A 14,747-nucleotide genomic window follows, 5' to 3' on the forward strand; every position below is an offset into this window, starting at 1 on the left:
GGCTGAAGGGCCTGTTTCCACACTGTATCACTCTGTGACTCTGTAACCCGAAACGTCACCTATCCATGCTCTCCAGAGATGCTGCCTGACTTGCTGAGTTACTCCAGCACTCTGTCTCATTTTTTTGTAAACCAGCATCTGCAGTTCACGGTGTCTCTCAAATGCATGAATCCAGATGTGACCCCGTGTAATGCGTGGGTTCTGCAACCAAATACTGACGACAGACAATAGGTGCAGGAGTAGGCCATTCGGCCCTTCGAGCCAGCACCGCCATTCAATGTGATCATGGCTGATCATCCACAATCAGTACCCCGTTCCTGCCTTCTCCCCTTATCCCCTGACTCCGCTATTTTTAAGAGCTCTATCTAGCTCTCTCTTGAAAGCATCCAGAGAACCCGCCTCCACCGCCCTCTGAGGCAAAGAATTCCACAGACTCACAACTCTCTGGGTGAAAAAGTGTTTCCTCGTCTCCGTTCTAAATGGCCTACCCCTTATTCTTAAACTGTGGCCCCTGGTTCTGGACTCCCCCAACATCAGGAAAGAGTTCTCCCCACCACATCAGTCTGAAGAAGGGTCTCGACCCGAAACGTCCCGTATTCCCTCCTCTCCATAGATGCTGCCTCACCCGCTGAGTTACTCCAGCATTTTTTGTCTGCCTCCCATTGTTCCAGCATCTGCAGTTCCTTCTTGAACAAGTGCGGAAGCTGAACATTTCCACAGCGCGTTCAATCTCCTTGGTTGTGTAGTTTCATTGAGTGTAATGTACAGCATGAAGACAGGCCCTTCGGCCCACCGGGCCCGTGCCGACCCCTCGACCACCCCGTTCACACCAGTTCTACCTTATCCCACTTTCTCATCCGCACTCCCTATACACTAGAGTTGCTGCCTCTCAGCGCCACAGACCCGGGTTCGATCCCAACCACGGGGTGCTGTCTGGTCTGTGCGGAGTTTGCAGGCTGGTGTCACCGCGTGTGGGTTTTTCTCCGGGGTGCTGTTTCCTCCCACACTCCAAAGACACACAGGTTTTGCAGGTTCATTTGGCTGTAGTAACATTGTCCCGTGTGTGTGTGTGTGTGTGCGCGCTAGGGTTATGCTAGTGTTATGCTAGTGTGTAGCGGGCATCGCTGGTAAGCGCTTTTCCAAGCCTGTATGCATTTCTAAAACGAAACATGCAAACTCTAAACTGTATCTCTGTATCTTGAAACATATAAGATTGTTAAGGGGTTGGACACGCTAGAGGCAGGAAACATGTTCCCGATGTTGGGGGAGTCCAGAAACAGGGGCCACAGTTTAAGAATAAGGAGTAAGCCATTTAGAACGGAGACTAGGACACACTTTTTCTCATAGAGAGTGGTGAGTCTGTGGAATTCTCTGCCTCAGAGGGCGGTGGAGGCCGGTTCTCTGGATGCTTTCAAGAGAGAGCTAGATAGGGCTCATAAAGATAGCGGAGTCAGGGGATATGGGGAGAAGGCAGCAACGGGGTACTGATTGTGGATGATCAGCCATGATCACATTGAATGGCGGTGCTGGCTCGAAGGGCGTAATGGCCTACTCCTGCACCTATTGTCTATTGTCCAAAAGAACATGCAAACTCCGTACAGACAGCACCCGTAGTCGGGATTGAACCAGGGTCTCTGGCGCTGTGAGGCCCGAATACAAACCGGACCTACTATCGATATTTAATACAAAGATATAATAGTAACTCAGTGCATAATTTATGGGTGTCTTTCTTGAAGGGGTACACGGAGCGGTAAACTTGCCCACCTGACGGATATGTGTAAGAAGGAACTGCACATGCCGGTTTAAACCGAAGATAGACACAGAGTGCTGGAGTAACTCAGCGGGTCAGGCAGCATCTGTGGAGAACATGAATAGGTGTTACTCCGGGTCGAGCCCCTGACTCTCAGTCTGAAGAAAGGTCTCGACCCGAAACATCACCCATTCCTTCTCTCCACAGATGCTGCCCGACCCGCTGAGTTACTCCAGCATTTGGTGTCTATCTTGAGGTTTGTAGGCTAATTGGCTTTGGCAAACAACAAGTATATCATTTGTCCCTGTGTTTAAGAGGGAACTGCAGATGCTGGAGAATCGAAGGTTACACAAAAAAGCTGGAGAAACTCAGCGGGTGCAGCAGCATCTATGGAGCGAAGGAAATAGGCCCGGGCCGAAACGTTGCCTATTTCCTTCGCTCCATAGATGCTGCTGCACCCGCTGAGTTTCTCCAGCTTTTTTGTGTAACCTATCATTTGTCCCTAGTGTGTGGGACAGCACTTGTTTGGTGTAAACCAGCATCTGCAGTTCCTTGCTGTACACAATGCATGTGGAGACTCAGATGAAGACGGGGCTAGTATTGGGCGTGAGGTGGGAACTGGCTGCCAGGGGTATATAAAGTTCCCCAAGTCGACGGAGAGTCTGAGAGGCAGCGACTGGCCTCTCGCACCCGATCTGAGTGGACAAATGATTCTGAGCGGCGGAGATTGTTGTCTGTAACCCTGAACCACCTGACCCAGCCCAGTCACCTTGCGTCTATTTCTATACATATCTGAGGAAGGGTCCCGTCCGGAAAGTCACCTATCCATGTTCTCCACAGATGCTGCCTGGCCCGCTGAGTTACTCCAGCACTCTGTGAAACGTCACCTATCCATGTTTGTAGGTTTTAATCGGCCCTCTGCTCCATAGTGTGTGGGAGAGTGGATGAGAAAGTGAGGTAACACAGAACTAGCCTGAGGGGATGATAGAAACATAGAAATTAGGTGCAGGAGTAGGCCATTCGGCCCTTCGAGCCTGCACCGCCATTCAATATGATCATGGCTGATCATCCAACTCAGTATCCTGTACCTGCCTTCTCTCCATACCCCCTGATCCATTTAGCCACAAGGGCCACATCTAACTCCCTCTTAAATATAGCCAATGAACTGGCCTCAACTACCTTCGGCGGTAGAGAATTCCAGAGATTCACCACTCTCTGTGTGAAAAATGTTTTTCTCATCTCTGTCCTAAAAGATTTCCCCCTTATCCTTAAACTGTGACCCCTTGTTCTGGACTTCCCCAACATCGGGAGCAATCTTCCTGCATCTAGCCTGTCCAACCTCTTAAGAATTTTGTAAGTGTCTATAAGATCCCCCTCAATCTTCTAAATTCCAGCGTGTACAAGCCGAGTCTATCCAGTCTTTCTTCATATGAAAGTCCTGACATCCCAGGAATCAGTCTGGTGAACCTTCTATGTACTCCCTCTATGATGGATGGGCCGAAGTGCCTGTTTCCACACTGTATCTCGAAAACTAAAGTAACATTGCCCCTGGTGTGCAGGGGAGTGGATAGGAATGTGGGATAACATAGAAGTAGAGCCAATGGGTGATAGATGGGCCGAAGGGCCTGTTTCCACACAGAACCTCTCTAAAGTCTAAATGTTTGATCTGTAAGACGTTCATAAGCGATAGCAGCAGAATTAGGCCATTCGGCCCATCAAGTCTACACCACCATTCAATCATGGCTGATCTATCTCTCTGTCCTAACCCCATTCTCTTGCCTTCTCCCCATAACCCCCGACACTCGTACTAATCAAGAATCTATCTTAAAAATATCTGTTGACTTGGCCTCCACAGCCGTCTGTGGCAAAGAATTCCACAGATTCACCACCCTCTGACTCAAGAAATTCCGCCGCATCTCCTTCCTAAAGGAACATCCTTTAATTCTGAGGCTGTGACCTCTGGTCCGAGACTCTCCCACTAGTGGAAACATCCTCTCCACATCCACTCTATCCAGGCCTTTCACTATTCGGTAAGTTTCAATGAGGTGTCCTCTCATTCTTCTAAACTCCAGCGAGTACAGGCCCAGTGCCATCAAACGCTCATCATACGTTAACCCACTCATTCTTGGGATCATTGTCGTAAACCTCCTCTGGACCCAGATATGACAACCTTTGTCTGGGAAGGAACTGCAGATGCTGGTTTACCCAGAAGATAGACACAATGTGCTGGAGTAACGCAACGGGTCAGGGGCTGCATCTCTGGAGAAAAGGAATGGGTGAGAAGAAGAAAGATCTCGACCCAAAACATCACCCGTTCCTTCTCTCCATAGATGCTGCCTGGCCCGCTGCAGTTACTCCATACAAGGTTAATTCCCGGGATGGCGGGACTGTCATATGCTGAGAGAATGGAGCAGCTGGGCTTGTACACTCTGGAGTTTAGATGGATGAGAGGGGATCTCATTGAAACATATCGGATTGTTAAGGGCTTGGAAACACTAGAGGCAGGAAACATGTTCCCAGTGTTGGAGGAGTCCAGAACCAGGGGCCACAATTTAAGAATAAGGGGTAAGCCATTTAGACAAGGAGACGCTTTTTCCCGCAGAGAGTTGTGAGTCTGTGGGATTCCCTGCATCAGAGGGCGGTGGAGGCAGGTTCTCTACTAGTCTGTTTAGTTTAGTTTAGAGATACAGCGCGGAAACAGGCCCTTCAGCCCACCAGGTCCGTGCCGACACTTTTTCACACGGAGAGCTGTGAGCCTGTGGAATTCTCTGCCTCAGAGGGCGGTGGAGGCAGATTCTCTGGATGCTTCAATGAGAGAGCTAGATAGGGCCCTTAAAAATAGCGGAGTCAGGGGATATGGGGAGAAGGCAGGAACGGGGTACTGATTGTGGATGATCAGCCATGATCACATTGAATGGCGGTGCTGGCTCGAAGGGCCGAATGGCCTACTCCTGCACCTATTGTCTATTGTCTATTTTTTTTTTTTTTTTTTAAATATTTTATTTTATTAGAAGTAAGTACAGTCATACGGCACCAAAGTGCCTAATATATATTTTCATAATACATTTTATGTACAACTTCTTTTTTTTTTTGTTACATTGAAAAAAGATTAGAATAAGAAAAAGAAGTTAGATAGTAAAGGATAGAAAGATGTGAAATATATAGTGTGTGAAGAATGAAAACGAGTAAATGAAGAAAGTTGAGAGAGAAAATAGAGAAAAGAAAATAAAATAAAAAAGAAAAGGAGATCATTATTTATAATCTTGACCAACCCTCGTCCAGTTCTGAAATTGCATTTTGTTGTCTCTGTACTGTACACTGACAATGACAATTAAAATTGAATGTGAATCTGAATCTGAATCTGAAATTTACAATTGTGTTGCACCATATGATTGTCTATTGTCTATTTTGTGTGTCTCTGTACTCTAACGCTCTGTGTACCACAGGGACCCCACTGTTGGAAGGAGCGGTGATGGTGGAGTTTCCTCCGGCGTCCGGCCCCACCTCGAGTCCTCCGCGCCGTCTCAGCCGCCCCAAGCGCTGCTCCTGCTCGTCTCTCAGGGACAAGGAATGCATCTACTTCTGCCACCTGGACATCATCTGGATCAACACCCCCGAGTAGGTAACATCAGTGAGGAAACGCTTTGTCTTGTGTAACCTTCGGGCAATATCCTACCATATCCACACCGTACTATAGAACTTTTTTTATTAAGAAGGAACTGCAGATGCTGGAAAATCGAAGGTAGACAAAAATGCTGGAGAATCTCAGCGGGTGAGGCAGCATCTATGGAGCGAAGGAAATAGGAGACTTTTCGGGTCGAGACCCTCCTTCTGACTGATGTAGGGTGGGGGGGAGGGGGAGACAGTGGGCTGTGGGAGAGCTGGGAAGGGGAGGGGAAGGAAGGAGAAAGCAGGGACTACCTGAAATTGGAGACGTCAATGTTCATACCGCTGGGGTGGGAAGATTGCAACCTTCACGTGCTCCACCCAGTTTCGACGAATGCAATCAACCCGGCGTGCACAAGCAAACAAGGTCAAATAGAACAAGTTGTCCTGCAACTTTAGGCTGTGCACGCCACAGGCAAGGAGAGAATAGCGCTGGGGTGTAAACTACCCAAGCGAAATATGAGGTGCTGCTCCTCCAATTTACGGTGGGCCCCACTCTGGCCATGGAGGAGGCCCAGGACAGAAAGGTCGGATTGGGAATGGGAGGGGGAGTTGAAGTGCTGAGCCCCCGGGAGATACGATAGCAATTTATTTGTCCCCGGGGGGGGGGGATTGGTTTGTCAACAGTCACAACACACACAGGGTACACAAACATACTTGAAATTAAAAGTGAAAACAAAAGAGGAGTTCTAAACCCAGGAACGAGGGTTCTAAACTAGTGCCCCCCCGTCATCCCTGTGTTCTGCCACCATCCCTCACTGTGCCCCCCCGTACATTGTCCAACACGGGGTTCCCTCCCCCAAATGTGAGGAACATGGATTAGATCCTGGACCTGATGCCAGTAGCTTGGTTTGGGAACAACTCCATCCAAGACCACCAGTGGACGGCCCCACTAGTGGGAGAGTCTCGGACCAGAGGGCACAGCCTCAGAATTTAAAGGACGTTCTTTTAGGGAGGAGTTGAGGAGGAATTTCTTTAGTCAGAGGGTGGCGGATCATTGCCACAGACGCTGTATCACTCTATAACTCGATGGCAGCTTATCTTGTAACCTTTGGGGATTTTACATCTGAAATACAACTAGGAGTCAACATTTCTACGCTGAAGGTAAACCTTGTGCAGAGTTTGTGCTTCAGTTTGTGTTTCTCCAGCTGTAAACAAACAATGCTTATCTTGTGTAATAAAGGGAATGCAAGAGAGGTGATTGTAATCCACCTTGGCGGGTGTCAAAGTCATAGAGTGATACAGCGTGGAAACAGGCCCTTCAGCCCATCCAGTCTGTACCGACCAGCGTCCCCGTACACTCGTCATAGAGTGATACAGCGTGGAAACAGGCCCTTCAGCCCATGTCCACATCTATCTACACTAGTCCCACATCCCTCTAATCCTGTCCTATCCATGTACCTGTCCAAATGTTTCTTAAACGTTGCGATAGTCCCAGCCTCAACTACCGCTCACATCCCAATACCCAACCTAATTGGGAGGCACGGTGGCGCAGCGGGTAGAGTTGCTGCCTCACAGCACCAGAGACCCAGGTTCGATCCTGACCACGGGTGCTGTCTGTACGGAGTTTGTACGTTCTCCCCATGACCCGCATGGATTTACCTCCGAGATCTTCAGTTTCAATAGACAATAGTCAATAGGTGCAGGAGTAGGCCATTCGGCCCTCGAGCCAGCACCGCCACTCAACGTGATCATGGCTGATCATCCCCAATCAGTACCCCGTTCCTGCCTTCTCCCCATAACCCCTGACTCCGCTATTTTTAAGAGCCCTATCTAGTTCTCTCTTGAAAGCATCCAGAGAACCTGCCTCCACCGTCCAGAGAATTTGCCTCCACACTGCAAAGACGGTGGGCCGAAGGGCCTGTTTCCACACTGTATCTCTAAACTAAACTAAACAAAACGATACCCAACGGCTTGGCCTCCACTGGCATCTTGTGGCCAGGAATTAGACCTAAGTCCCCCGGGTTCCTTCTGAGAGTTTTGAACTAACAGCGATGTGACCTGTTTTTTTGTTCTTCAGGCAGGTTGTTCCTTACGGACTGGGCGGAATCCCACGGACTAGGAGATCTACAAACAACAAGCTGGTGGAATTGATGGAGACCAGGGCCAGATGTGAATGTGGCAATGCAGAGGATGATGCCTGCCAGCTGTTTTGTGACCAGGATCAAGAGGCAACTAGGTAAGGTCCTTGTTGGCAAGAGGGGGGGGGGGGGGGGGGGGGGTCATTAAATCACCGTCGTGTTCCAATTGGGTTCGGATCCCAGTTCTGACACCATGTTGGTGGATTGACTGAACCCAAGTACAATGATTAAGATCCAAAGGCTTTCATTAGCAGTACAGCATCGATAACTTCATCTCAACACATAACTCAGGGAGTTAGATGTGGCCCTTGTGGCTAAGGGGATCAGTGGGTATGGAGAGAAGGCAGGTACGGGATACTGAGTTGGATGATCAGCCATGATCATATTGAATGGCGGTGCAGGCTCGAAGGGCCGAATGACCTACTCCTGCACCTAATTTCTATGTTTCTATGTTTCTATGTTTGAAGACCGGGGAAAATAGGGAAAGAAGACTTTCTATTAAAGCATTGGGTGGAGCTACAGTATGATTCATAACATGAGTGACACTGATCTCCAAGAATCTAGAGAGTTTAATTGTCCTATGTCCTGGCAATGGAGCAATGACATTCTTACTGTAGTTTAGTTTAATGTAGAGATCTAGCACGGAAACAGGCCCTTCGGCCCATCGAGTCCGCGCCATCCAGCGATCCCCGCACATTAACACTACCCCCCTACCCTCCCCCTCCCCCACGCACACACACACACACTAGGGACAATTTACAATTATACAAAAGCCAATCAACCTACAAACCTGCACGCCTTTGGAGTGTGGGAGGAAACTGATGAAAACGCACGCAGGTTTTGTTTTTGGTTTAGTTTAGATATGCAGCGCGGAAACAGGCCCCTTTGTCCCACCGGGTCCGTGCCAACCAGCGATCCCCGCACACTAACACTATCCTATACCGGCTAGGGACAATTTTTACATTTACCAAGCCGAGGCAGGGTGAAGTGTAAATGGAGTCAATGGACGGGAGGTTGGTTTGTGTGACGGTCTGGGCTGCGTCCACAATTCGCTGCAACTTCTTGCGGTCTTGATTGGAGCTGTTCCCAAACCAAGTTTAGTTTAGTTTAGTTTGGAGATACGGCATGGAAACAGGCCCTTCGGCCCACCGAGTCCACGCCGACCAGCGATCCCCGCACACTAACACTACTCTACACACACTGGGGACAATTTGTACACTCACACCATGCCAATTAACCTGCAAACCTGGGAGGAAACCGAAGATCTCGGATAAAAACCCACGTGGGTCACGGGAAGAACGTACAAACTCCGTACAGACAAGCACCCGTAGTCGGGATCGAACCCGGGTCTCTGGCACTGCAAGCGCTGTAAGGCGGTAACCGTACCGCTGCGCCACCGCGACCGTCCCTAAGATTTGAGCGCTCTCCTTGGAAGTTTTTAAGAGGCGTTTGTGGTTCCACCCAAACGTACACACGGCCTCATCACGTCCGCGATGCACCGCCCTACAGCTGTCGGGCAATCTCACATGCACAATGCGGCTAAGGCTGCTGCCAGCCGCAACCTTGCAACTTATCAGTCCTACACGTACCACAGCCCACCCACTACCACAGAACACTATCTCGCATCCCACACGCACGGCTTGCCATTTAAAAAAAATGATGATGAGGGGAATAGATCGGGTAGACGCACTGAGCCTTTTGCGCAGAGTAGGGGACCAGAGGGGCAACTTGTTACAGAGGGTGGTGGTGGGTGTATGGAACGAGCTGCCAGAGGAGGTAGTTGAGGCAGCAACTATAAAAGCACTTACAAGACACTTGGACAGGTACAAATGGGACCATCTTAGTTGGCATGGACCAGTTTAATTCAACTTAGTGATCCAGTGCGGAAACAAGCCCTTTGGCCCACACAGAGAGTGGTGAATCTCTGGAACTCTCTGCCACAGAGGGTAGTCGAGGCCAGTTCATTTTCTATATTTAAGAGGGAGTTAGATGTGGCCCTTGTGGCTAAGGGGATCAGAGGGTATGGAGAGAAGGCAGGTACAGGATACTGAGTTGGATGATCAGCCATGATCATATTGAATGGCGGTGCAGGCTCGAAGGGCCGAATGGCCTACTCCTGCACCTAATTTCTATGTTTCTATGTTTCTAAGTCCACGCTGACCAGCGATCACCCCGTACACTAGCACTAACCTACACCACACACGAGGGAAGATTACAATTTGTACTGCAGCCATGTTCTTTGGAGTGTGGGAGGAAACCGGAGCACCCGGGAGAAACCCACGCAGGTCACGGGGAGAACGTGCAAACTCCACGCACAGTCTGCCGTTTGGAATGCAGGCAACCAGGATTAAATTTGGAAGTCAGTGACAGAACACACCATGAAGGTCAGACCTGCGTGCGAGAGGGCTAGGAAGATGCAATGGCATTTCGTGATTAGCGATGAATCATTTTTAATTTCTATCAAAACAAACCTGCCATCCCAACTTAGACCCAAGGGGTGGGGCGGAGCTGTGAGTTGTAGCATGTTTACTGTTTTAGCATGCAGCACAGAAAGTCAAATGATTCAATCCACAGATAGACACACAGAGTGCTGGAGTAACTCAGCGGGTCAGGCAGCATCCCTGGAGAGAAGGAATGGGTGACGTTTCGGGTCGGGACTTTTCTTCAGAGAGTCAGGGGAAAGAGAAACGAGAGATACAGATGGTGATATAGAGAGATATAGAACAAATGAATGAAAGATATGCAGAAAAAGTAACGATGATAAAGGAATCAGGACATTGTTAGCTGTTTGTTGGGTGAGAACGAGAAGCTGGTGCGACTTGGGTGGGGGAGGGATGGACAATAGACAATAGACAATAGGTGCAGGAGTAGGCCATTCGGCCCTTCGAGCCGGTATCGCCATTCAATGTGATCATGGTTGATCATCCACAACCAGTACCCCGTTCCTGCTTTCTCCCCATATCCCCTGACTCAGCTATCGTTAAGAGCCCTATCTAGCTCTCTCTCGAAATGTATCCAGAGAACCGGCCTCCACCGCCCTCTGAGGCAGAGGATGGAGAGAGAGGGAGTGGCGGGGTTACTTGAAGTTAGTGAAATCAATATTCACACCACTGGGCTGTAACCCACCCAAGATAAATATGAGACGAAAGATTCTGCCCGGCAACAGCAGTGATTCTGCTAAAGAAATGGAATGGGTTGAGAATAGATGCACATTTGCCTCACAGTACCTGAGACATGGGTTCGATCCTGACCTCGGGAGCTGTCTGTGTCAAGGAGTTTGTACCTTCTCCGTGTGGGTTTTCTCCAGGTGCTCTGGTTCCTTCCCACGTCCTAAAGACTTGCAGGTTCGTAGGTTAATTGGCCCTCGTGTGCAAGATAGAACGGGTGTACGTGGTCAGCATGGACTCGGTGGGCCGAAGGGCCTGTTTCCACGGTCCTTGGTTTTATTGTCACATGTCACGAAACAGAACAATGAAGTTATTTCCTGCAACAGCACAACCGATGCGTAAAGATAATAAATATTACGACTATCAATGTAAAATTAATTTGCCCCGTTTATTTTCACTACAGGTTTCAAATCCAGACACAAACAGAAAAGCACAGTCCAGAGTTAAAATCAGATAGAACAGAACAAAACGCACTGGACTGCACGCACCAACGGCTGAATTGTGTTTACCAACATCTACTTAACATCACAAAAACGTGAGTTTCATTTGAGCTGTAAACATGGGATATGAGCGGAGTAGACTTGATGGGCCGAATGGCCTGATTCTTGTCCTATCACTTATGAACTGCAGATGGCGGTTTTGCGAAAAATGACACAGAGTGCTGGAGTAAGTCAGCGGGTCAGGCAGCATCTGTGGAGAACATGGATAGGTGACGTTTCACAGAGTGCTGGAGTAACTCAGCGGGTCAGGCAGCATCTGTGGAGAACATGGATAGGTGACATTTCACAGAGTGCTGGAGTAACTCAGCGGGTCGGGCAGCATCTGTGGCGAGGATCTCGTCCTGAAGTCTGAAGAAGGGAATCGACCCGAAACGTCGCCCATTCCTTCTCTCCAGAGAAGCTGCCTGTCCCGCTGAGTTACTCCAGCGTTTTGTGTCTGGCATCTCTGGAGAACATGGTTAGACGATGTTTTGGGTCTGACTGGCTGAGTGACTCCAGCACTTTTGTTTCTCTCTTTGAGTTTCAATTACTATTATAGCCCGAGGGTCTCCAGTGAGGTAGAGGGTAGGCCAGGGCTGCTCTCTAGTTGTTGCAGAATGGTTCAGTCGCTTGATAAGAAACTGTCCCTGTATCTAGAGGTGTGCGCTTACACATTTCGGTACCTCTTCAGTCCAGAACCAGGGGCCACAGTTTAAGAATAAGGGGTAAGCCATTTAGAACGGAGACGAGGAAACACTTTTTCACCCAGAGAGTTGTGAGTCTGTGGAATTCTCTGCCTCAGAGGGCGGTGGAGGCCAGTTCACTGGATGCTTTCAAGAGAGAGCTAGATAGAGCTCTTAAAGATAACGGAGTCAGGGGATATGGGGAGAAGGCAGGAACGGGGTACTGATTGTGGATGAAGGCCTCATGGCATATTTTGCTTTGATTTTAAGGCTGAAGCGCGGCAGCAAGGAGCACCTGCCCGCATTGTGGAAGAATTGGATGGATCGAATACGGAGCAGGAGGCGCCAGGACATCGTTAAAGGGAGGAGTTTAGGTCTCCGCGTGGATGGGCAAGCGCCACGGTGCAAGGAACGCCCCTGCTGAGAAGATGGCGGTTAAGGGAACTGTACGTGACGGTTGCCTCCACAGAACAGACCATGGGACAGATCCGGGAACTAACATCTCTTGCCAAAAAAAAAACCAGCGGTGTCTGAGATGCAACTTGGTCTTACGCATATAAAAAAAACATCGAGACTGGGAATTCCAACTTGGCATTTCACAAACCAGAACACTTCCCAACGGCGTTTAAGCAAACGACCATGCAATGCACATTCTTCGGCGGGCACGGGCAAGTTGGGCCGAAGGGCCTGTTTCCACGCGGTGCCAGTCGGTGGCAGCAGTCCTGGGTCCAAGACAGACTGACCCGGGATAGAAACAGAACCGAGGCCGGGGTTACCGTGAAGAAAGTGGACTCCAATTAATCCCCGGAACCAACATCTCAACTCGCACGTGAGGCTTGCTCACGAAAACGGGGAGGAAAGAGTGCAAACGGCCGGTTTGAGATATTTCCCACAAACTTTGCCAAGGAACGCTGAAACTTGTAGAATAGCATTTTTTAATATTTTTCAAAAAAAATCTACCTCATATTTTGTAAATTGCTGTCGACTAAAATATACCTTAAAGTTATCATTATACACTTTGTGAACACGTCTGGCGATACATAGAACATAGGTCCAGCATGTGTTTAAGTCATGTGTTACACTTGGTGTTTAAGTGTTTGTCATGTGTAACATGCGCTTAAGTCACTCAGCACATGTGTTCAAGTTACTCTTTGGATTATTGCGTATCGGATCAAAATCCTTCTTCGGTCTGAAGAAGGGTCTCAACCCAAAACGTCACCTATCCATGTTCTCCACAGATGCTGCCTGACCAGCTGAGTTACTCCAGCACTCTGTGAAACGTCACCTATCCATGTTCTCCACAGATGCTGCCTGACCCGCTGAGTTACTCCAGCACTCTGTGAAACGTCACCTATCCATGTTCTCCACAGATGCTGCCTGACCCGCTGAGTTACTCCAGCACTCTGTGAAACGTCACCTATCCATGTTCTCCACAGATGCTGCCTGACCCGCTGAGTTACTCCAGCACTTTGTGAAACGTCACCTATCCATGTTCCCCACAGATGCTGCCTGACCCGCTGAGTTACTCCAGCACTCTGTGAAACGTCACCTATCCATGTTCTCCACAGATGCTGCCTGACCCGCTGAGCTACTCCAGCACTCTGTGTACCGCCACTGTTCTATGTTCTATGTTCACCCATGTGTGCGTATAAGTACTGTTAAGTCTAGATGTATGTGATTTAAAATGCTGGTATTGAACTGTACAGCTAGAAATACATTATATCTATGGTAAATTGGATATAAAGGAGATAATGAAGGCTTCAAAAATCAATTAAAAATCAACAGCCAAACATACATTTTTTGCTATCGTAAATGTTGCTATGATATGCATTGATATGCTGACCAAATGAGCAACAGATGTGGCATGTTGGTGCAGCGTTAGAGTTGCTGCCTTACAGCGCCAGAAACCCAGGTTCGATGCTGACTACGGGCGCTGTCTGTACGGAGTTTGCACGTTCTCCCCGTGACCTGCGTGGGTTTTCTCCGAGATCTTCGGTTTCCTCCCACACTCCAAAGACGTGCGGGTTTGTAGGTGAATTGGCTTCAGTAAAAAATGTAAATTGTCCCTTGTGTGTGTGTAGGATAGTGTTAGTGTGCGGTGATCGCTGGTCAATAGACAATAGTTGCAGGAGGAGGCCATTCGGTCCTTCGAGCCAGCACCGCCATTCAATGTGACCATGGCTAATCATCCCCAATCAGTAACCCGTTCCTGCCTTCTCCCCATATCCCCTGACTCCACTATCTTTAAGAGCCCTATCTAGCTCTCTCTTGAAAGCATCCAGAGAACCTGCCTCCACCGCCCTCTGAGGCAGAGAATTCCACAGACTCACAACTATCCGTGAGAAAAAGTGACGGCACGGAACTGGTGGGCCGAAGGGCCTGCTTCCGTGCTGTATCTCTAAACTAAACTAAACTAAACAGACTACAAGAGCTGTTTATTGAAAATAAGTCATTTCACAAACCAGAAAATTAGTATTTTACCTGGATTTTCAAATCAGTATTCATACTATTTTGACACATGCATTACTTTGGTTACTGACTGTATTTTAAACAGTGCCTTATTATTATATACTTGATGGCCATATTGGCCTCTTGTTTTTTTAGCCGGTATGTATTTTTATACAGAAATGTGTTATTTGCTCCACTTTTATGTTTTTTGAAAATAGTTTGCCTGAAAATAAAACATTTCTATTTAATATGAAGACCTGTGCTTTGTGTTATGTTCAGTTCACTACAGTTTAGTTTATTGTCATGTGTACCGAGGTACAGTGAAAAGCTTTTAGAAACATAGAAATTAGGTGCAGGAGTAGGCCATTCGGCCCTTCGAGCCTGCACCGCCATTCAATATGATCATGGCTGATCATCCAACTCAGTATCCCGTACCTGCCTTCTCTCCATACCCCCTGATCCCCTTAGCCACA

At 48.5% G+C, this 14,747-nt stretch overlaps 1 protein-coding gene across 1 annotated transcript in view; it reads left to right on the plus strand.

Annotated features, from left to right (window-relative positions):
• edn1 (endothelin 1) overlaps positions 1–14,528 on the plus strand; it is a 15,551-nt gene extending 1,023 nt beyond the window's left edge. Inside the window, exons 2-5 of the mRNA XM_055653338.1 lie at positions 5,197–5,368; positions 7,437–7,595; positions 11,068–11,199; positions 12,097–14,528. Of these exons, the coding sequence (XP_055509313.1) occupies positions 5,197–5,368; positions 7,437–7,595; positions 11,068–11,199; positions 12,097–12,250 (617 nt within the window). The 3' untranslated portion in view covers positions 12,251–14,528. The remainder of the gene's footprint in view (positions 1–5,196; positions 5,369–7,436; positions 7,596–11,067; positions 11,200–12,096) is intronic.
• Positions 14,529–14,747: the final 219 nt, after the last annotated feature.

Source organism: Leucoraja erinacea, chromosome 2 (assembly GCF_028641065.1).
Source record: "Leucoraja erinacea ecotype New England chromosome 2, Leri_hhj_1, whole genome shotgun sequence".
Lineage (NCBI taxonomy): Eukaryota > Metazoa > Chordata > Chondrichthyes > Rajiformes > Rajidae > Leucoraja > Leucoraja erinaceus.